The sequence below is a fragment of the Ascidia mentula genome, chromosome 8 (genome assembly GCF_947561715.1).
Source record: "Ascidia mentula chromosome 8, kaAscMent1.1, whole genome shotgun sequence".
Classification (NCBI taxonomy): Eukaryota; Metazoa; Chordata; class Ascidiacea; order Phlebobranchia; family Ascidiidae; genus Ascidia; species Ascidia mentula.
In genome coordinates, this window is record NC_138573.1 from 10896997 (window position 1) to 10919654 (window position 22658).

Genomic DNA, 22658 nt, shown 5'->3' on the forward strand with positions numbered 1-22658 from the left:
TATTCCTGGTGCGACTGCCAGCGATCCGTTTGCAGGAAATTCAAATAATTTCATTTTTCATAACCGAGTTTCTTAAATTGGGCGGAGTTTCAACAAAACATATATAGGATGGAGGTGCAGGGTGATTGCTCTGGCAATTTGTCTCGATGATGCTGGCACAATAAGTCTCAATGAAGGTCGTCTGACCTGCTGGCAATAGTTGCCACTAAATTGTCTGCTGGCCATCTGTGCATTTGGCAGTCTATGTGGATATGAAGTCTTCAGTCCATTAAGTACAATAAAATACCCTTGTCAACTTCACTGCGTGCCAGTGAAGAAAAATGCTTGATATATTTACGACGTAACAGTCAACAAAGCAGCTGTGCTGAACTTTATTTTGATGAATAGCTTCTGTAAGCTTGCAACCACTTGCCACCACAAAGATAGCGCTTTTATCAACCTTTTTTTGACATGGGCGTGATTATGAAAAAATTATTAGTACGGAAAGTCTTCAAAACGTCGATGGAATTTCGTCGTAGGCCTATACCTTATTGCGGTTGCGACTGTTACAGGAAAAGTCATTTCGTTTAGAAACGGCGCATGTCTACCAATTTATTTCGGTATGAACGTTAGCTGATACTTTACTCTGCGTACATTGCGATTTTTAGAAAAATGTTGGTCCCAGAAAGTGCTTATATATGGCGTCAATAGAATTACCATCATTTTTTGTGATCTCTAGGGTACGATGTGAAGCATTTATTTATGTAATGTGAAAAAATCTTTGGTTTGACATAGCTTTTCAAATGTATTCCTCGTTCGCCAAATAGATGTTTTGGCAATTGCAGAAAACCCGAAATAAACTTGCTTGCCGGAAGAGATCAAATTAACTTTAAACCCAAAATAAACATTCAAAACATTGATTGAAATTTGTGGCAAGTCATGCTGAACGCTTTTATAATTTTTTTAAATTTTATTTGGCCAGATTGACAATAGTTATTCTATGGTTAACCTATGGCATTTACCCTGCACCTGATTCACATTCAATGTTGTGTTTAGCGTCTTTTTAAGTTGGTCTAAATTGTGGCCTATTATTTTGCATCATACGTTCAAATGTCTGATTGAAAAAAAACTTTATTGTCGGAGCAATATGGGTATAAATAAGTATGTATTTCCTGTTTACTTTTATTGGTTACAACTAAATTTTGACATAGGCTATAGCTCTGTGAATAATAGTGATACCAGGCCCTAATCACTTTTTTGAATAATTTTTAAAGTCATGTGTTTTGTTTTCAAAAACAGTCTTTTTGTTTTGAATTTGTGCCTGCCTGCTGGGCAGAATTATGTGTTAAGTGTTATTTACGTAGTAGTATGTCTCGTATAATGATTTTATTTTGTGCACAAAGTAAGCTTTAAATGCTACCACTATGTAGAGAACATTATGTACACCAGTTACACCCAAATTAAGACTTATTAATAGAGGAGAAATGACAGATAAGGCAGCAAGCTTAGCCTTTTAATATATACACAATGCAGCCTGTTTCAAAGGGCAGATATAAAAATAGTGATCATAACCTTAAAATATTTTGTCCCTTTGTTGGGCAATCATAAAAAGTATGCTAATACTCCAAAAACAGACATGCTCATATCTAATTTTTATAGCATGACCCGGAAGTGTAATCTCTGGCAACAGTCTTTAATTGTTTGAAAACAATAGGTTGGTTTTGTTGAACAATCATGAAGGAAAGCTAATTCTCAGCAACTTCTCTGGTCATTGTGCTGTAACACCAGCTTGACTTGTCAGGCTCCAGAGAAAGCATCTTTGTCGCTGTAGATGAGGGTCATAACAATGTTAGATCAGCTTATGGGTGTGTAAATTAGCACTTCTGTTAACAAATATACTACTGTACTGATTCTAGACAATGACATATTCCGGTTAATTGTGTAAAAAAGTAGCCAATTGGCTATGTGATCAGTAGGTTTGTCTGCATTTAGATTAAATCAATCTCTAGTGTGTGTCCATAGGCAATTATTTCCAGGTTTAATTTTATTTTAAAGTCGAAACTACGTTAAATATCCTATCTTTTCAGAAATAAAATGGATTCTTCAATGTCTGCCAAAGAACTACGTGCTAAATTTATAAATTTCTTTCAAACAAAATATGATCACCAATACATTCATTCCTCTGGAGTTATACCAGTTGATGATCCAACACTACTTTTTGCAAATGCTGGAATGAATCAGTTTAAGGCAATTTTTTTGGGAACTGTATCTCCAAGCAGTCCGTTGGCATGTGTAAAGCGTGCAGTAAATTCACAGAAGTGCATTCGTGCTGGTGGGAAACATAACGATCTTGATGATGTTGGGAAGGATAATTACCATCATACATTTTTTGAAATGCTTGGATGTTGGTCGTTCGGAGATTACTTCAAAAAGGAAAGTATTACTTGGTCCTGGGAATTTCTTACAGAGGTGCTTAAAGTCCCACCGGAAAGGCTGTATGCAACGTACTTTGAAGGAAATGCAAGTGCAGGTTTGGAAGCAGATCTTGAGGCCAAGGAAATTTGGTTGGAATTACTACCAACTGAAAGGGTTCTGCCTGGTGACATGAAAGACAACTTTTGGGAAATGGGCGATGTTGGACCTTGTGGCCCTTGTACTGAAATACATTTTGACAGAATTGGAAACAGAGATGCATCTCATTTGGTTAACAAAGATGATCCAGACGTTTTAGAGATTTGGAACTTAGTATTCATGCAGTTTAACAGGGAAAATGACCGCTCGCTGTTAAAGTTGGCAAAACAGCATGTGGATACAGGTATGGGTTTAGAGAGAATTATTTCGGTTGTCCAAGGAAAAAAGTCAAATTATGACACCGACCTTTTTTTGCCTATAATAAATGCAATATCTGAAGGATGTGGCACCCGTAAGTACACTGGTCTGCTCGGCCAGGATGATGCAGATGGTTTGGACATGGCTTACAGAGTCCTATCTGATCATATTCGAACAATCACCATTGCTCTTGCAGATGGTGGGAGGCCTGATAGCACTGGTAGAGGATATGTGCTGAGAAGAATCCTTAGAAGGGCAACACGATTTGCCCATGAAAAACTAAAAGCAAAACCTGGTTTTTTTGGCTCATTGGTTACAGTTGTAATTGAAATTTTGGGAGAAGCTTTTCCAGAACTTTCCAGAGACCCATACCAAATTATTGATATCATAAATGAAGAAGAAAGTTTGTTTTTGAAAACTCTATCAAGAGGCAGAAGAATTATGAACAGAAAAATCAAATCACTACCTGAAGACTCTAAGTGTTTTCCTGGTGAGACAGCCTGGCTCCTTTACGATACATATGGGTTTCCAGTTGATCTTACTCAAATCATGGCAGAAGAACAAGGCTTAAAGTTGAACATTAATGAATTTAGTGCAGCAAAGGCACAAGCTAGACTAAAGTCCCAAAATATTACTTCTGCTGTTAAAGATATTGTAAAACTTGACATTCATGCTCTCACAGAACTAAAAGGTAATAAATTGCCACCAACAGATGATTTTCCGAAGTATGGTTATAAATTCCAAAACTCACTTTACAAACTTGCCTCAATTAAGTCAAAAATTTTGTGTATTCGATTTGATAACCGATTTGTTAATAGGGTGGAAACTGGTATGAAATGCGGTCTTGTACTTGATGTAACTAGCTTTTATGCTGAACAAGGTGGCCAAATATATGATACTGGCTTCATGGTGAAAGTGGATGATGAACAAACTGAGTTTTCTGTCAGCAACTGTCAGTTGCAGGGTGGGTATGTTCTTCATATTGGCATGGTTGTTGGGTGTTTACAGATAGGAGATTATCTCAATTTGTATGTTGATGAGATGAGGCGTGAAAGAATCATGAAAAATCACACTGGAACACATGTGTTAAATTATGCTTTGCGAGTTGTGCTAAAAGAAGCTGATCAAAGGGGATCTTTAGTTTTACCAGAAAGGCTAAGATTTGATTTTACTGCAAAGTTTCCAATGAGCACTTCAGAATTAAAGATGACAGAGAGTGTGGCAAACAACCTTATTGAAGCAAAGTTACCTATATATGCTGAAATTGCTGATTTGTCTAATGCTAAAGCCATACAAGGTTTGCGAGCAATTTTTGATGAAACATATCCAGACCCTGTTAGAGTCATTTCAATTGGTATACCAGTGTCCAAACTACTTGGGAATCCAAAGTCTGGTGAAGCATCAAACACCTCTGTTGAATTTTGTGGTGGAACACACATTTTGAACAGTGGTCACATTAATAAATTAATAATTGTGTCTGAAGAAGCTATTGCAAAAGGTATTCGAAGAGTTGTGGCGGTCACAGGAGAAGAAGCTAAAAAATGTTTACGAAAATGCAAAGTGCTTGAAAAAAAAATAAAGGATATTGTTGATAAAGATGTTAAAAATTCTGATTTGGAAAGCAAAAGTAAGCAAATAAAGGACTTTGAAGAAGAATTAAATGGCGCAGTAATATCTCAGTGGAAAAAAGATGAGCTCAGGCAAACCATTCAAACAGTACGAAAGCAAATTAGTGATGTTCAACGGTCCTCAAAAGATCAAATATCAAAAGCTATTCTTGCACAAACAGAAAATTACATTGCTGCTTCCCCCAACTGCCCTTATGTGGTTATGGAAATGGAAGCTGATGGAAATACAAAGTTGCTCAATGAATCAATAAAACTTTTTCGAACAAAGTCTCCTCAAACAGCGGTGATGCTGTTCAGTACTAATAAGGCTTCAACAAGGATTGTTTGTGTGTGTGAGGTTCCAAAATCTCTGACTTCAAAACAATTTAATGCCAAATTCTGGGTGAATTCTGTTACTGCTGTTATAGATGGTAAAGGTGGTGGAAAGGATACTAGCAGCCAGGCTTCAGGAAAAAATGTGAGCGGTCTCTCTGATGCAATCGAAACTGCATTGAAATTTGTCAAAGAGAATCTTTAAAGTAGCATATGTTTTGCAAATGTAACCGCTGTTCATGTTGACCTAACTTGTATAAATGCGTAAAAAGGTTGTATCATATGTTGAGAAATATAAACACTGGTAAATGTTAGCAGTGCTTGCAAGCTATTTTTTCTCGAGATAACACATGCTAGTTCAATCACAACAACATACTCACCATAATCCAGGAACAAACTTTGCTATTGTGGGTTAATTAAACAGGCGAATATGAACAGTTTCGTGCAGTTTTGAATCCGGTAGCTACTTAGTGCCGGGTGCAATAAAAAATTGAACTAAAAAGGCAGGCTATATTTTCAGAACAATGAATCGTTCAAGGGCCGCATTCTAGTCATAATTGGTTGCCCGACAGATGCATTTGATGCCCCTTGGTTGGAAATTATTTGGAGTAACAGAGCAACAAATATGTAACCGGATTTTGCAGAAAACGAATCGTTTAGGTATTTTATACATTGTGGTTTTATGGCCCATCTCTCCTCTGCACAATAGCACCAAAGTTAGCTGGCAAATAATTGCCAAAACCATACCCCAGGGCTATTTATGCCCATCTGCACCAGAGGGTAGCTAGCTAACAAAAAAATCGCAAGTTAACAAAACTTTGAACGCGGGGGTTTTTAGCCATCTTACGAGGTGAATACTAAACTATTCGTTCTTCAGGTGAAAAAACAACAACAAATAGACTTTGTTTCAAAAGATTGTAATTTTTTGACGGGAAAAGGTGTAGTTGTTTTTTTTTCACCGAAAGAACAAATAGTTTAGTGTTCATCATGATACCTGGTGGTCAAAATTTTTATTTATTCGATCTTACGAAGTAGCGGCATGGTTTTTTCACATGCTATTCATGGTTCCGACTTCGCGTCAACAATGGGTCTGACGTCACTGCTGCAGGTAAAGATTGGCTGAAAATCCATTGCTTTAGAAGTTTAGATAGAAGTTGTGTACTAAAACGCGTGCAGGGCAGTCCTAAATTCTGTTGTGGGAAAGTTTAGGTAAAGCGAATATTGTCGAAGAATATATAAGTACCATCTAAGCACCAAAAACGAAAATTTACGCTTGGGCAAAGTAAAGCGTTTCGAATCAACGGCAACTAGCGCGCCTGGCAGCAACTTGACTGTTGTGTGCATTTTTACTGCAGCGAATAAGTGTTGATCGTATTGAAACTGACAGATAACGGACCCTAAAGCTCAGATGTTTGGTTTTTTGATAGTGCGTTCTACTAAGTTAGGAAAATTCCGTAAATTTCAAAATATTTTGCAGTACTTTCAAAATTTACCTAGAGAAATCGTAGAACATGCTGATTATAATTTAATTTTGAGTCTTTTGTTTCGAGACAGCAAACGCGTACATCATTGCAATTTAGCTGCCAGACGCGCTAATTTCGGAGAATTTCGGGACGCTTTTGTTTGCCTAAGCGTAAATTTCCTTTTCTTTTTGGTGCTTATATTCTTCGACAATATTCGCTTTGCCTAAACAAAAAAACATTCCCACAAAATGATTACCGCCGCGCTACACGCGTTTTATTATAACTCCTATCTGAAACAATGCATTTTCATTTTAATGTGTTTACTGTATATTACAGATAAAAAGCCAGGCTGATCCTGTAGTAAAAAGCTGCTGCTTTTTTGTGTGAATACGAAAGTATACAGTGATAGGCCTGCATAGGATCGTTTTGGTTAGATTCCAATTTTTCAATTTTTGAAGCCACAGATAACAAAGAGTTGCGAGGACGAACTGATAAGGAAAATGAGAAACAAATGTCCCGTGATTTCTACGGCATGACAGGTGCAGTGGCGAAAAAGCTTGGGGTTGATGTTTAGTGGACTGTGGCCAAGGCAAAGCATGCAATGAATGGCAATTGCTTTGGGGCAAGATCCACGTACGTGTAAATTTTTAACAAGATGTGTAATCAGATGCTTTTGAACTTTATTTTTAAAAACGTAAAGAGACTTTATTTATCGAATTTCTTGTGGAAGATCATTCTATAAACGAATGGATTTGCAAAAAATGAGTTAATTTTTTTATTTCCGTGACAGGCAATGGGCTGAATTATAAGAGGGTTTCGAAGATCATATTTAGCAGCCTTGTAAGTATGGTGGTCCTATACGCGATGCAAAACTTTATAAAATTTAACTAACGCATGGACATTGCGACGAACGTGGAGGGATGTAAGGCCAAGGCCCTGTAATATTTTATTGTGTGATGTAGTCTTCATACACCCTCATATTAGTTTAGCCGAATCGTATTGCACATTTTCAAGCAGTTCACTGTCCGAGAGAATGCAATTGTCGAACAGAATGTCGCCGTACTCAAGTATAGGCAAAACATAAGATCTGTATATTTCACACAGGCTGTTAACTTGTATTAGCGCTTTGTGGCAAATAAAGCGAATGTGATTGTGCCACGAAAGTGTCGGTGTAAATATAAGGCCAAGATAAGTATAAGCGTAAGTTTCCGGCAAAGCTACACCTTTAAAGGAAATTTTGGGACGAGTGGATATTTTGCAAATTAATTAAACTTTAGATTTGGATGGATTGAATTGGTCAAGAAGGCTAAGTAAGATCTCGCTGTAAAGTTTTGTGAAGTTGAATGGGACATTTTTCCGAGTAGTAGATGGCTGTATCGTCAACAAAAAGCGAAATGTTGGAAGTTAAATTGTTGCAAATGTTATTAACATAAAACAAAAAACAGTGTTAGCATCAGTGGTAGCAGCTTTGAAAGATTGTTGTTTAAGCGCACTCTTTGAAAACGACCAGTTAAATAGGACTATAGTAGCAGGAGCAAATTACCATTAATCCTAACTTGTTGTAACTTATGTAGCAAACCGCGGTGCAAACACATATATCTAGGAAGACAGTTCGACAATCATTGCCTTGGTCGCATAAATGTTGTGGGTTATGTGAAGCAGATTGGCAATGGTGGTGTGATTTTTGCGAAAGCCGGAGTTGTTGCAATTGAAAAGTTTGTTTGTTTCAAAAAATCTACAATGCGTTTGTGAAGACTTTTTTCAAATACTTTTGACAGTGAAGGTAGAAGTGAAATTGGTCGGTAGTTTTTTGTGTAATGGAATAATTGTAGCTGTTACGACCGCTTGTGCGCAGCCTGGTCCTGCGCCGTTCGGCCTACTAAGCAAACGCGCCCACCCAATTCTCCACCACAACAACCCACTGCTGGTCCGAATGGCCGTCTTGTTTATTTTGATCGTAGCGGTTTTCTGCAACCACAACATTCATAATAGCATATTGCTACGTCACAGTAGAATATTAAAACATTGCACAACGCAGATATGCCTCCCAGCACAGTTAACAATTGTATCTTAGTTAATCGTTTACATTGAAAAGATTTAAGACTCGCAAACCTCGTCGGGCACATCACAAGTTCAAAACGTATGTATAACTGAACATACCAATTGTGTGGGATCCAGGTACTTACTGGACTACGGCTAGTGGCGTCATCAACGTTCCAAATATATTCAATAAGCATCGACATGTTTTACATTAATATGCCTTATTCAAATAGAAACAGGATCAAATTAGTTAACATAACAAAGTTTGATCAACAGTACAATTTCCTTTTACCCTACAAGCATGTCGTCCTAAAGACGCATGCGCGGATGAATACGAACGCCATACTGGTGAAGGGTAAAATCAGCCAAGCGTTAAATTCTCGCTGTAACATACCCCCCGACGATGTACGAACCTAATGAGAACATCTAAACACACAAACAGCGAGAACGAAAACGAACGAACAAACAAACACAGCCTTCATTATCAGGCACAACTTCGCGATTGGTCGCTTGAACGACCCGGCGTGTGTTTTCACCAAAGCACTATGCACGAACCCGAACTTATCCGGGTACGTTTCGACAATCCTTCCGGTTAACCATTTTCCTCGTGGGGCCAAAGAGTCTACCAACAGGACAAGATCATCAACCTCGAGGTTCGTTTCGGGAAATTGCCATTTCTGACGTGTCTGTAGCGTCAGTAGGTACTCGTTTGTCCATCGGATCCAAAACTGGTCTGCCAAATATTGGACCTGGCGCCAGTGTCGTCCAACGTAGTTGTTTTCTTTCACAAATATTCCTGGTGACGACGTTTCTTGTCGCCCAATCAACAGTAGGTGATTCGGCGTCAGCGGCTCTCTGTCGGCCGGATCAAGATTAACACTTTGACGAGCAGCGTGCTCAGAGTCTCGTCGGAAGGCATCTGTTTTCCCAACAAGACGTTCAAAATTTTGCGCACTGAACGAATCATGCGTTCCCAGACGCCACCCATATGGCTGGCGGCGGGTGGATTAAATGACCAGTCAACGCCCCACTGATGTAGACGTTTCCCGACGTGTGTAGCGGCCGTAATTTACTCAAAATCTGTGCAGCCTGGATCTGCACCGACCGCCGTTTGGTTCTCTGTTAAACGAACAGAAACGTGTCACAATCGGCAATAATACGCACATTCAATATGGCCGATAAACTTACACAAAGAAATATGTTACATTAAGAAAGTCAACACCTCTTAACTCAAACACAAATATTATCACGACATTTAACTAACACAATTTAAACATTCAATTACGTACCAACTTGTTAGGAGTCCATGACTGAATTACAGGCACTTTGAGGGACTAAGACGTTTCAGCATTTCAATTACTTTAACTTTTATGTTTTTATAGCTACACATAAAATACGGGTCTAGTGTACTATTACCCAATACTAATGTTAGAACAAAACATTTCCAAAACTAAATTGGATCAACTATGAACTGCGACAACTGAAACTGCTGCTTACAGCACAGAAAGAAACTGTAAAACGTGGTCAGCACAAGATTGCGACACTAATGACATCACACGCATTGTTACGTTTTTGGATTTCTAATCAATCATGGTAAGTGCCTTGTTACGTCATAGTCAATGAAGTCAGATCATTGACATGAACTAGAAACAGGGAAAGAAAGCACATACAAGTCATTTCTCGCTGTAACAACGTGTTTTAGGTTCCTTTTTTTCCAGGGATTCGCGCAGTATGCGCTCCGCACCCACAAAATTCGTGCCATTATCACTAAATATGCATCTGGGCTTCCCACGTCGCCCAATGAACCTTCTGAAGCATCAATAAACGAGTCGGTAGATAGCGAGTGCGCAACCTCCAAATGCACGGCATGAACAGTCATACATGTGAAGATGTAACCATACCTTTTGACTTCGCTTCTTTCCTGTTTGACAAGCATAGGTCCGAAGTAATCCACTCCAACAGATGAAAACGGAGACTCGACCGGAATCGTGCGCTCAACAGGCAAGTCAGCCATCATCTGCTTCGACACCGATGCATTCCTTTTTTGCCAAAGTACACAATTTCCAAGGATTCTTCTAACTGCAACTCCACCTCGCACAATCCAGTATTTCTGACGAATATCTGACCAAGTGTGCGACATTCCAGCATGACCATCAATCAAGACTGGATTGAGTCTGTACAATGCCTTCGACGGAAGTTTCTTCATAATCTTTTTCCTTTCACCACGACCGACGTCTTCACACTAACACAGTGCATCCAATTCTTCCGAAAATTTCCATCGCTGGACATATTTAACAATCGCGATTTCAGCCCTTGCAAGATCAGCGACAGTCATTCCCTTAGACTGCGGTTCTCCTCGAGATTGAAGATAGTCCACAAACTACAGGAGCCACGCTACTGCCTGCTTTAACTTCTTCCATGAAGAATAGCGCTGAATCTAGTCATCAAACGAACAACGCTCCTCAGTATCATGCAAAACCATCGTTTTCTTCGGCTTTAGGTTCAAATATTTTTCGGGTATGTCCCGGACGTTTATGGGAATCGCAGGCCAGCGACTCTCGTCTTCGCACAGAAACAATGGCCCGGAGAACCAACGCTTGTTTTCGAGAAAGGCCCTAACAGTAGACCCGCGAGATGCATCATCAGCCGGGTTCTTTTCAGTTGGAACATATCTCCACTGCGACGCGTCCGACCCTTCTTCAATTTTTGCTAATCTGTTGGCGACAAAGGTACAAAAACGTTTACTCACATTGTTTATGCTTTGTAGAACTGAAGTCGAGTCGGTCCAGAAAATAGATCGTTCGACACTCAGATCAAGCTCCTGCCTCAAAACTTGATCCATTCTAACAGCAAGAGTAGCTGCCGTCAATTCCAATCTGGGTATGGAAACTGTCTTCAAAGGTGCAAGGCGAGCCTTCCCAGCAACAAAGACACAATGCACACTGCCTTGCTTATCAACCGTTCTCAAATACGCGACTGTCCCGTATCCACTGGAAGACGCATCTGCAAAGTGATGCAGCTCACACCTTTCGACTTCATGTGCGGTTGTCTGGAAGCACCTTTCAATCTTAATGCTCGATAGACGTGGAAGTTCAGAAGTCCATGCATTCCACCTCTTTCCTATATCCGGTGGAACTTCCTGATCCCAGTCATACTTTTCTTTACAAAGTTCTTGCAACAACATTCGTGCATGTAATATTACCGGTGCAACGAATCCTAAAGGGTCAAACAAAGAACTGACCATAGAAAGTATTCCTCTCCTCGTTGCAGGCTTCTTCTTAACTTTAATGTCGAATTCGAACATGTCAGAGCGATAATTCCACAGCACTCCGAGCACACGTTCCATGTTCTTCACATCAGCATTTAACACAATTGACTGCACGGATCTATATTCGGCTGGGATTGACGACAACACAGGCTCGCTGTTGCTTACCCATTTTCTAAACCGAAACCCTCCAAGTTGCAACAGATCCTGCAACTCGCCAGCCAATTTGATCGCCTTATCTTCAGTTTCGACGGATTTCAAACAATCGTCCACATAGAAGTTTCGTTTCACGGTTGCGACCGCTTCGGAACTAAAATTACCTTTATTAGCTTCAGCCGTTTTTTGTAAACAGAACCCAGCACAACAAGGAGACGAGGCTGCGCCAAATATATGTACCAGCATTTGGTAGTATTCAGGTTCACACGACAAATCGCCTTCAGGTCACCAAACGAATCTCAGCACGGATGTATAGACTTGGTCCACCCTCACCTGATGAAACATCGCTTCAACATCAGCGACAAACGCAACTGGTTCCTGGCGAAACCAACCAGTGTCCCAAAAAGGCGGTTGATTAAATCTGGGCCTTGGAAAAGCTGATCGTTTAGCGACGTATTCTGAAATCTGGTGGCACAATCAAAGACAACCCTCACCTTTCCTGGTTTCTGCGGGTGTGTCACTGGGTGATGCGGGTGATGCGGGTGATGCGGCAGGTACCAAACAGCGCCATCCTCCGAATTCTTGCGTCGCTCTTTAAACGCCTTGCACATCCCTCCTTCAGGTAGGTATCCAACGTTTGCTTGTACTTTCCATGCAGCTGTGAATTATTTTCCAATCGCCGTTTTAAGTTTGACAAACGCTTTATTGCTATAGAACGGTTATTCGGTAGGTTTGGAGCACCTGGCCTCCATGGCAATCGCATTTGATAATGTCCATCATGGTGCTTGACTGAGCCTTCCATCTGTTTCAATGCATACCTGTCTTCTTTCGACAGCGTTGTTCCATGTGACAGCGCGGTGGGACCAAAGTCTTTTCCCACATGCACTTTATTTGTTGGTGCAACATTTCGTCCTGCGAGTTTACAAAATTCACACATACCTGTGAATCACCTGAACCATGACCATGGCACGGACCCACAAGTGACCAACGAAGCATCGAACGCACGGCTCCTTTCGTCCGCCTCTTCTTTCATCGTTGATCCAGAACACCTCGGGAACGTTGGCTCCAATCAACAGCATAACTTCCCCATGGGGCAAAACAGGAAACTCCACATCACGCAAATGAGGCTAAAGCGATCCTTCTGGGACTTTGTTCGGAGAAACCGGCAAACTGCTTACACTCAAAACGTCATGCAATTGTACGGATTCCTTCCCATCAATCGACGCTACTGTCAGATTGACGGCCAAACCCTCCCTTTTCTGTGACCTATCACTTACTGTAGTCAAGGACATAGGCGTCGTTTTTTTAACGTTTTGTAAAATATTAGGGGGGGACATTTCCAGGTTTTAGAAACACGCAAAAAACATTTCGTCGGTCGTATCGCCCTAAACGTAAGCAAACGACGCAAATTCCGTTTCGTGTCACTTTTTTTTACACCGAATCATGTTGTTGTAGCACTAAGTTTTAAACCCCTTACTGAAAGCGGCATCACTTACTGTAGTCAAGGACATAGGCGTCGTTTTTTTAACGTTTTGTAAAATATTAAGGGTGACATTTCCAGGTTTTAGAAACACGCAAAACACATTTCGTCGGTCGTATCGCCCTAAACGTAAGCAAACGACGCAAATTCCGTTTCGTGTCACTTTTTTTTACACCGAATCTTGTTGTTGTAGCACTAAGTTTTAAACCCCTAACTGAAAGCATTTTTGTTTCACTCTGTCTATTGCAGATTTAGTAATTATGAAGTAACAAACAAATATATTGCACAACAATGCCGATTCTTACCATTATGCCACAACAATTGCTGCGCTGCGTAACAATCCACGAGACACTTGTGTTTGTCATGATTGTGACAGTGATAATACAGGTCTTTTGAAACAAGCTTAACGCACAGTATAATATAAGTGATTTTTTTGGCAATGATTTTTGATTTAAACGAAATCCAGGGGTGACAATGCATACCTTGTCACCCCTGTTTGTTTGTGAGGGTTGACATGTCACTCCAGTCACCCCTAAATCGACGCCTATGGTCAAGGAGTACATTGTCTTCTTCCCCACGACGTCTAGCTGCTTGATCAGTCTTTCATCACACAAGGTTGTAGTGAATCCTTGATCCAAAAAGGCGTACGTTTCCAGCTCCCTGCCACTACTGCCAGTAACCTTTACCAGGACAATATTAAGATACACGCTTTTCGCATGAGTGCTCATACAAGTCCAGCTGACAGTTGCACTTGACGATGACGTTGTCTCCACTGATGATTGCGTAGATGCTTCACATACGGCTGCAGTTGAAGAAGTCTTTCATTCCCTCCAGTGCAGAAGATTGTGATATTTTCCGCGACATCCGCTGATCGAACAAGAACTTGGCAAACTACAAGTTCTTGCTATATGGCCTTTCATAAAACAATTATCACACAGCCGAGCTTGACGAAGAAACTTCCTTCGCTCAACGAAGATTTTTCGTTTAAATAAGTCACAATTCGCAAGGTCGTGCGATTTGCCGAACAAAGGACATCCTGATTTCTGAGTGGTGCTCGGTTCGAATTTTCTATCGTTTCTTGGAGCAACCGATGTTGCGTTGGTCGATGCTCTTATTTTCGTCGGAAGACCTTTGTTACGCTTCTGTTGCATATCCCTGTCCTTCCGAGGACCAACATACGACCAAACATCGTGTTCCCAATATAAGTTTCATTCTTAACAAACTCAACGAGGTGACAGAAACGAGGCTCTTCTCCACTTCTTTGAATGCCGGCTCTACGCCATCGGCCCTGCATTGTGAATGGCAACCGCTTTACTATGTTCAACATATTTTCAAAGTTGTTGATGTCTGCAAAGTATCCCAGATGAGTCAGAGTCACTAAACACTCCTCCAAGGCTCGTGCAAGTTCCGACAATTCGTCGGCATCATCGGATCTCAGGTAAGGCCAATGACCTAACTTTTCCACGTACGCACGTGCGATTACTAGAGGACGACCGTACCGTTCGTATAGCAACTCTCAGGCCTTTCTGTACCATACGTTTTCCAGACCAATACAAAAGGAGATCATGTCATACGCTTCCTTACGACAGTACTGAATCAGGTAGTTCAGCTTTGCGTTGTCACTGTCTACGCGACGACCAATATTTTCGTCAAAGCTTATCATGAAACGCGTATACATTAGTGGATCACCTTCGAAATACAACAATTCCGGTCTGGAAAGGTCCATTCCTGCCTTTAACACAGCAGCAACACGGTACAAGTCACTCACCTCCGGTTCATGATTTGTCACATCCGGTTTTGACTTAGGTTCACTGCATGAAGAGGTTGGACTGTCCATTACCACCTTCACCTTGTCGTTACTGTCGTTGACATCGTCAGACTCGAACGCTTGATTTTCCTCTTTTATTTCCGGCGGTTTGGCCTGTGTAGAGGGTGGGGAAAACTCCATCAAAGCACGATCCCGATGATGACTTTCGTTCCCACAATTCAGCTTCCATTGTGGCAGCCCTTGCTTATGATCTGCATCAAGAATTTTTATCTCATTTTCAGCTTCCATCGTTTTCTGAAGAAGTTTACTCTCGGCTTCCATCTTCTTTTGCAGAAACTCCTTTTCCAAAAGCGCAACCTCTTTTCTTACAAGAGCTTCAGTACGCCTGCAACTCGAGCTCGAGCTTACTCGTGAACTAGCTTTGCTTTTTGAACCAAAATCGCTGACAGACAATGCCTTGCTGTCACGTTCAGTTGGCCTTGGACGCATTACTTGCTCCATCCATTTATTTACGCGTACATCAAGCTCTTGTTTGCCACTTCGTAAACTTGAAAGTGCAACGTTAATTTTCCTTTTGTCCCTTTTCTTTTTTACCGAATTCAAAGGTATTGCATGTTTGTCGACACATTCGTCATACAAAAGGTCGATAGCCGAAGTTACCTCCTTTAACTTTTGCACATTCGAGGAGTCCATCATTATTTTCTCAGCATCTTGATATGCCAAGTTAATACGATCAACTAAAATGTCAAGGGTTTTTCGAGATTCAACCATCTTGCAACCTCTATCGACACGTTACTCCGTATTTGTCCGAGTAGGAACGTTGTCCAAGTTGAAAACTTTAAAGTTACGACCGCTTGTGCGCAGCCTGGTCCTGCGCCGTTCGTCCCTTTAAGCAAACGCGCCCACCCAATTCTCCACCGCAACAACCCACTCCTGGTCCGAATGGCCGTCTTGTTTATTCTGAGCGTAGCGGTTTTCTGCAACCACAACATTCATAATAGCATATTGCTACGTCACAGTAGAATATTAAAACATTGCACAACGCAGATATGCCTCCCAGCACAGTTAACAATTGTATCTTAGTTAATCGTTTACATTGAAAAGATTTAAGACTCTCAAACCACGTCGGGCACATCACAAGTTCAAAACGTATGTATAACTGAACATACCAACTGTGTGGGATCCAGGTACTTACTAGCCTGCGACAAGTGGCTTCATCAACGTTCCAAATATTCAATAAGCATCGACACGTTTTACATTAATATGCCTTATTCAAATAGAAACAGGATCAAATTAGTTAACATAACAAAGTTTGATCAACAGTACAATTTCCTTTCACGATACAAGCATGTCGTCCTAAAGACGGTGAAGGGTAAAATCAGTACTGGTGAAGGGTAAAATCAGCCAAGCGTTAAATTCTCGCTGTAACAGTAGCTTTCTTCCACTCTGATGGAAAGACAGTAGCGGAAATTATGTAATTAAATAGGTAGCTGGAATAGGAATTCTGCACATTGCTTTAAAATGCTGTTGAGGAAGATTTAGGGGATTAGAAGATTTGCTTGAGCCAAGTTTACGTAATACGCGGTACACATCAAACGGGGTAATGTCAAGAGGAGTTAGGATAGGTTGAGCAGACTGGAAGTCGGAGGAAAAGACAGTGAAAGCAGATTTGAAGGAAGTGTAGAAATGGAGGCGGCACGAAGGTTACTCCGTTGTAAACAAAGTTTGGTGTAATGCTTTTGTCAGAACTGTCATACGTGTGAGGATTTTTGTGTGAGCCACCAAAACCGCTTCGAGGAAGGTGTGGAAAGTTAAAGTTAACAATGTGCGCATAGTATTCCACTTTTGCATTCTTAATTTTTAATTTTGCTGCGGATTACCAGAATTTCTCCATTGGTAAACCAGCGATGCTTTCGAAAAAGAAGTTTGATTTCGTGATTCAGCCATATGCTTACATTTTGCAGTATGCTTGTAATATTGGAGCGGAATAAGGTTAACAACATCTGTGATATTGTTTAGAGCTATGTCAGCAGAGGATGAGTTCACAAGTAAATCTTTCCAGGGATAAGCGAATAACGTACTGTTTAACGATTTAAAATCAGCGTTGGCGAAATTCCATTTATGAAACACATGATTAGGCAGAGCGCTGTTATAGATATGTTAAGTAAAGCATAAACAACGCAGTGATCCAAATTAAAAAGTGGTGGTACGTACCCCAGACGACAATACGTACACGGGTTTATCTACTAAGATCCGATCTACAATGTTACTAAGCCTTCTTGGCTGGTCTATTAGTTGCACAAAGCCACGCTGGGTAACAGAAGAATACAAAGCGGAGTTAAAAACGGTTGCGTTCGGCTGGGTAAAATCACTTACAATAAACGCATTTGGTGGACAGTTAACAAATCAATTGTGGAACATATTTTTGCCGACAAAATCTTTGGAAGTTTTATTATAACTGGGAGGTTGGTATCCAATTCATATCAATATTGGCCGACTATTGACAATCGTGGTAATTTTCAGCCACATTAATCGCATTGGTCAGACTCATGATCATACAGGCGTACGCAGCGAATATCATTACGCACATAAGCCAACACCTTATACCTCCATGTCTATTTCTGTCCTTTCTGAAAGGAAACTGTAAACCGTAAAATTACCAAACAATCGTCAGAAATATTGAAATCTAGCCATGTTTCTGTCACGCAGACAATGTCGAAACCACGATTTAACGCCATGAATTGCAATTCATCGCAGGGCTTTTATAGGCGAAATGCATTGAGCATTAATGTAACAAACTGCTAGACAGTAAACAAACTGATATACATTTAAACAACATAAAAACTAAGAATTAATAAACCGCTCACTATTGATAAAAATTTAGTACTCAGCGTTATCGATTTTCCACTTCATTTTTCCTTGCTTTAGAATGTATTAGTACGACGAATTAAATATTTTCTTTGTACCTGCATAGAAGCAGGTAGATTGTTATGTTTGCATTATAGGACCGTGCCCGACCAGCAAGAGAAAAAACTTTTCGTTTGTCAGACATCTTGAGAAACATCACCATAGGGTCTGGTTTCGATAAATCCTGATCTTTAGTAATTGTTGACGTGCGACGCGGAAGGCGGTGTATATTGTTGAAATCAATCTTGGCGAGTTTAGAAGGCGGATACTGTAGCTTTTCCGTCAAAAATGTTCTAACAACATGTTCAGTTTGGTTAGGTAACACATCAGCTAGTAGTTGTGGTATACCATGAAGCAACAATTTAAATTCCTTTGAATGCATCTCGTCCAAAACACGCTTTTTATTGCACTGTAGCTCTTTGCCTTCGAGCACATCAATGCGGTGGTGTGCGTCCTCGAGGATTGTTTCAGCTTGCTGGAACGCGTTTCCGCAGGTCGGTCAAGCGCCGATCCACTGATTGCATCAGGTTGAACAAGTCGCGCAATGTAGGCGCACCAGCTTCCCTTGTTTTCGCATTTGCTGTTATTCTATGACTTCCTCTCATAGTAATGTTATCCATAATTGTGTGGGAAATATTTCGTTACGACTGATAATTTCAACCATAAACTCATCATGTAGAGTGCAAACGACATAATGCCCTATACCAAATGTATGATGCAAGGTGCCAGCAGTCTTATGACTGCCAAGTAAACTGTTTTTGTATAGTTAAATGAAAATATCTGTTGTGAATTACAGCGAATTGGTTCGAGTTGGTAACTTGAATGGTGACTGAGTAATGAATGTTTACCTGGTGCAATCGAATTCCATTTGAAGTCGGTCCTTCTTGCATTTGTGCATCTTGTATTGGTGAGTTGAAAACTGTCTGTCATGTTACATGTGTGACTGTTCGCTAAGATGTGTTTTGTTTTGTTTGGTGAACTTATCACAGATCGTTAACTGTGCCGATGAATAAAAGGATACTGTTATTTGCTGTCAGTGCGGCGAAACACCTGTTACGAGGTTAGCTGGCCATCGAGCCTGTTAAGTTAGCCATGTTATATAAGCTAACGAACTAAGAATCTTCAACAAGCGAAGGATCGACGATTGATTTGGTCATCGTTTCGTACTTTGAGGAATCGATCACAGGGAACATTTCCACCCCGTGATATTGCATCACAATTAAACCGTATGACGGAAGATCAAGAAAACGAAATAGTAGAGGCTTTGAAGGCTCTACAAGATAGCTACGCTTGCGCGGAGAGTCCTAGGGAAAAGACGTAAGATCTTTCAGCGCTACGTGAATTGAACTTTACTCAAATATGTCGGATAGTGATAAACAACCACAGACAGTCTCGCGTAAGCGCGAGATAAAAGGGTCGCAGCGTAGATATCGAAACTGAAGTGAAGAGCCTACCGGTAATTCCAACCTTGCGTCTGATGCACAATGTAGTTCCATTACTAACCCTAGCCCGCAATTTCTGTCAAACGTTTTTCAATGTACGAGCTCACATTTGCAGTCAAATGTTGTAAGGCGCTCGTGTTCACAACTTAGATCGAATGAGCAACACATGAAAGCGCCTGTGAACGTGCCCGCATGAAGCATCGAGAATCATACAACTGGTACGCTTGACGAAATCCCTCGAGCAAGCGCAAATATATATTGCCCTGGTCCCCAAATATCACGCCACTACTAAAGACGAATCAGGACGCATACCATCGTGCATTCCAAGGATTTGTGTTTCAAGTAGTTAAACGCTGGCCACCGTGCGAGTGACTGAGATGCCAGTCAAAGTTGTTTTGTCACGGATGCAATGGTAAATCGCACCACAAATTTATGCACTACCCGGCCCCTCCAACTGTGTCCGAAGAGGTACGAAATGACAATCGTGCTTGCGCTACGATCCGAAGTCACGAGTAAACTGTAAGTGTCAACCCATCTGGGATGTACCTGAATGTCGTCCATGTGATTGTTCGCCATGGGACCACTGACATTGCCACTTACGCTTTTCTGGATCAGGGTTCTGCCACAACGCTTTCTGAACGTAAGCTTGGAGACAAATTTGGTGCGTCTGGACGATCCAAACAAAATTTGTTGAACACACTGACGTCACCGCAAAAACACGACACAATTGCAATTTCCTTGTCAGTCGAACCACTTGATGGAGGTGAGCAAATCAACTTGCCAGAAGTAGTAGAAGTTGATCAAATTGCTGTAAAATCGAATAGGTCTCCCGCCAGAAAAACTCTGAAGATACACCCATTGATGAGGAATCTGCAATTGTCTTCCGTTGCTGGTGGAACTGTCACACTGTTGGTTGGTGCTAATGTACCTGTGGCACATCGCGTACAGTACATTCGTCCTGGAAACGATGAATGCCCAGCTGCCGTGAAGACCCCCCTTGGGTGGTTTTTGCTGGGTCGATCGTTCAAAGGTGCCTACATATCTGCTGTAGATGCCAACTTTACTTGCTCCATGGACACCGCCCATGCCATGTTTCTGAGCGATGAGAGTTACCTGATTCCTATGAGGACGAATTGTTTGAAAATCTTTTCTTTAGGGAAGATCGGAAGACGTACCAGTTGATGAAGGACTCCATCCAAGTCTTGCCTAACAATCTGAAGATGGCCAACAAAAGATTGGTATCAATTGAATCAGAAGTACACTAAGCAAATGCATGCAACAGTCGACAAAGGATTTGTTGAAGAAGTACCAGAGGAGGAACTGATTACCAAACGTCGGACGTGGTACATACCTAATCATGGTGTTGTGAACCCTCACAAACCTGGTAAATTGCGTGTTGTGTTTGATTGCGCAGCTCTATATTGTGGACTCTCTCTGAACCATACGTTGATGCGAAGTCCTGATCTTGTCAACCGTCTACTTGGTGTCTTGTTGCGCTTCCGTAAGTCGCCAATTGCTTTTGTGGTTGACATTGGGGCTGTGTTTTACCAAGTGCAAGTTGCCCCACGTGATCGTGACAGTTTGCCTGGTGGTGACCTGCCATGCGAGTCTGTACCCCACAGAATAAATGTATATGTCTTCGGGGCAACTGCGTCTCCAAACTGCACAACCTTTTGTTTACGTCAAACCATTAGTGATTTTGGAAGTGAATTTGAACCCATTGTTGCCTCCAGCACGGTTGAACGTAAATTCTATGTTGATGATTGCCTCACATTGGTGACAGATGTTCAAACTGGATTGCAGCTTGTCGATGGCCTGCGCTCCTTGCTTGAAAAGGGTGGATTTCGTTTGATCAAGTGGCTGTCAAACTGCAAGGAGATTATTGATCGCCTACCGGAAAATTATCAATGACTTTGCATGCAACGTCGCCCGCTGAATGTTGAATTACGCGTGGCTTGGTATACAGTGGAATGTTTATGCTGATGCATTTCTATTTGCTGTTTCAACGAATAAAGAAAGCGAAGTGACCTGTACCTTGGTTATAAGTAAATGGGGCCTGAGCACCCCATGGTGAAAATTATATTCCTCGGTTGGAACTGATGACCGCTGTTCTGGCTGTGAACGTGGAACTGATTGTGAGCAAAAGCAATTGTGGCACATGACCTAAGCACCGATGTCTTTATATGCCTTTCGCAGATTTGTTGCGGCGAAGTGCTGTATAAATTTATTCCGATAAGGCACGAATTGTGTGGGTGCTGAGCGTGTTCTGTTCGACGCATCCTCTCCCTGCTTATAAACGAGCAAGTCCTCAACGATGATCAACTGCAAACGTTTCTGCTGAAAGCGCAATTAATCAACTCGCGGCCCATGACTCCAGTCATACTTGATGACGGTGGTAAGTCACCATTGACACCTAATCACCTGTTAAAAGTGCATGTGACACGACCATGGCAACTTTGCGCAAAAATAAAGGTACATCTACAACAAGCATACTTCCAAAGTTTTTCGGTTCTACGTCAACTAAAAAATGTAAAAAATGTAAAGTAGCGGCGACCAAAAATCGTAAACCTTTTTCGCTGTAGCGAATTTGACGCCACACAAGGCGCTCGTATAAAAAAATGCATTGTTTACATAGGAGAAGGCGCCTTAGGATGACACACAAAATCGTGAAGCGTTTCTCATTTAGGATTCCAACATTTGTAGTTACGGACTATATTGCGAAAAATACATTAGTGGTGGATTGTGGCGAATTAATTAAATTTTATATGAACTCGTAGGCAACGCGAACTCGTAGGCAACGCTACTGCCAGATAAAAAGTGGTAGGCCTACTATCACAGAATTACTGTATTGCATAATCAGCTAATTTGGTCGGTTTTTCTCAGCGGTCTTTGTCAGCATCAAAATTCAATTACTCATAAATTTTGCAGTGAGTGATAAAACGACAATTCGTAATTGACGGTTTGCTCTGTCGTGTTTTTAAAAGATCATGCATCACGTTAGCGATCATAAATGCTTTACCCACAAGAACACCCTGTCCCTGTAACTGTTTTATTGTTACGCAACTAAATAAGACTTAATAGGTCGAAACAGCGGTCATCTGTCTGCAGCTCACTCCGATTGTTGCACTTGTGGTGCCCCTGTTTAATGCAAAACTATACTAAACCAGTTTTACAATGATTTGCATTCCTATGCATAAGACTTGCTGCCTGCACTCGCACGACCAAAGCGCCTTCTGTGACGTCACGCAACAATAATATCGCTTTCGCACGACTTTGTTCGCAGCGATAAAAATGCGACTTTGATCAGCTGTATCTCAGAAACCAGTCGCCGTATCAAGCTACTTTTTTTGCCAACAATGTTTTAAAGTTATAAACATCTCTTAGTTTAA

The 22658-nt window shown here is 41.1% G+C and overlaps 3 protein-coding genes and 1 pseudogene across 3 annotated transcripts; 2 read left to right on the top strand and 2 right to left on the bottom strand.

Moving 5' to 3' along the window:
- The first annotated feature begins 1662 nt into the window (after positions 1 to 1662).
- LOC145910198 (alanine--tRNA ligase, cytoplasmic-like) lies at positions 1663 to 5056 on the top strand. Its single transcript, XM_082997236.1, has 2 exons — positions 1663 to 1844; positions 2067 to 5056. Exon 2 carries the CDS (start codon positions 2074 to 2076, stop codon positions 4951 to 4953), a length of 2880 nt encoding a protein of 959 aa, XP_082853362.1. The 5' UTR covers positions 1663 to 1844; positions 2067 to 2073; the 3' UTR covers positions 4954 to 5056.
- A 2130-nt stretch (positions 5057 to 7186) lies between these two features.
- On the bottom strand, positions 7187 to 10457 carry LOC145911935 (uncharacterized). The gene is made up of 3 exons (XM_082999366.1): positions 10058 to 10457; positions 8807 to 9170; positions 7187 to 7298 (listed from the first exon to the last, which is right to left on the bottom strand). The coding sequence occupies exons 1-3, from the start codon at positions 10455 to 10457 to the stop codon at positions 7187 to 7189; spliced, it is 876 nt and encodes a 291-aa protein (XP_082855492.1).
- Positions 10458 to 17764: 7307 nt separating this feature from the next.
- LOC145911936 (uncharacterized) lies at positions 17765 to 18447 on the bottom strand (annotated as a pseudogene).
- A 2091-nt stretch (positions 18448 to 20538) lies between these two features.
- Positions 20539 to 21180, top strand: LOC145911937 (uncharacterized). The gene has a single exon (XM_082999368.1). The coding sequence runs from the start codon at positions 20539 to 20541 to the stop codon at positions 21178 to 21180; it is 642 nt and encodes a 213-aa protein (XP_082855494.1).
- The last annotated feature ends 1478 nt before the right edge of the window (positions 21181 to 22658 follow it).

Coding starts and splice junctions, on each gene's coding strand:
- LOC145910198 (XM_082997236.1), top strand. CDS start 2,074: ATGGATTCTTCAATGTCTGCCAAAGAACTACGTGCTAAATTTATAAAT.
- LOC145911937 (XM_082999368.1), top strand. CDS start 20,539: ATGCATGCAACAGTCGACAAAGGATTTGTTGAAGAAGTACCAGAGGAG.
- LOC145911935 (XM_082999366.1), bottom strand. CDS start 10,457: ATGAAGAAACTTCCGTCGAAGGCATTGTACAGACTCAATCCAGTCTTG. Junction 9,171..10,057: donor GTTTATTGATGCTTCAGAAG/GTTCATTGGGCG, acceptor TTGGGAAAACAG/ATGCCTTCCGACGAGACTCT. Junction 7,299..8,806: donor ACGTACCCGGATAAGTTCGG/GTTCGTGCATAG, acceptor TGAAATATACAG/ATCTTATGTTTTGCCTATAC.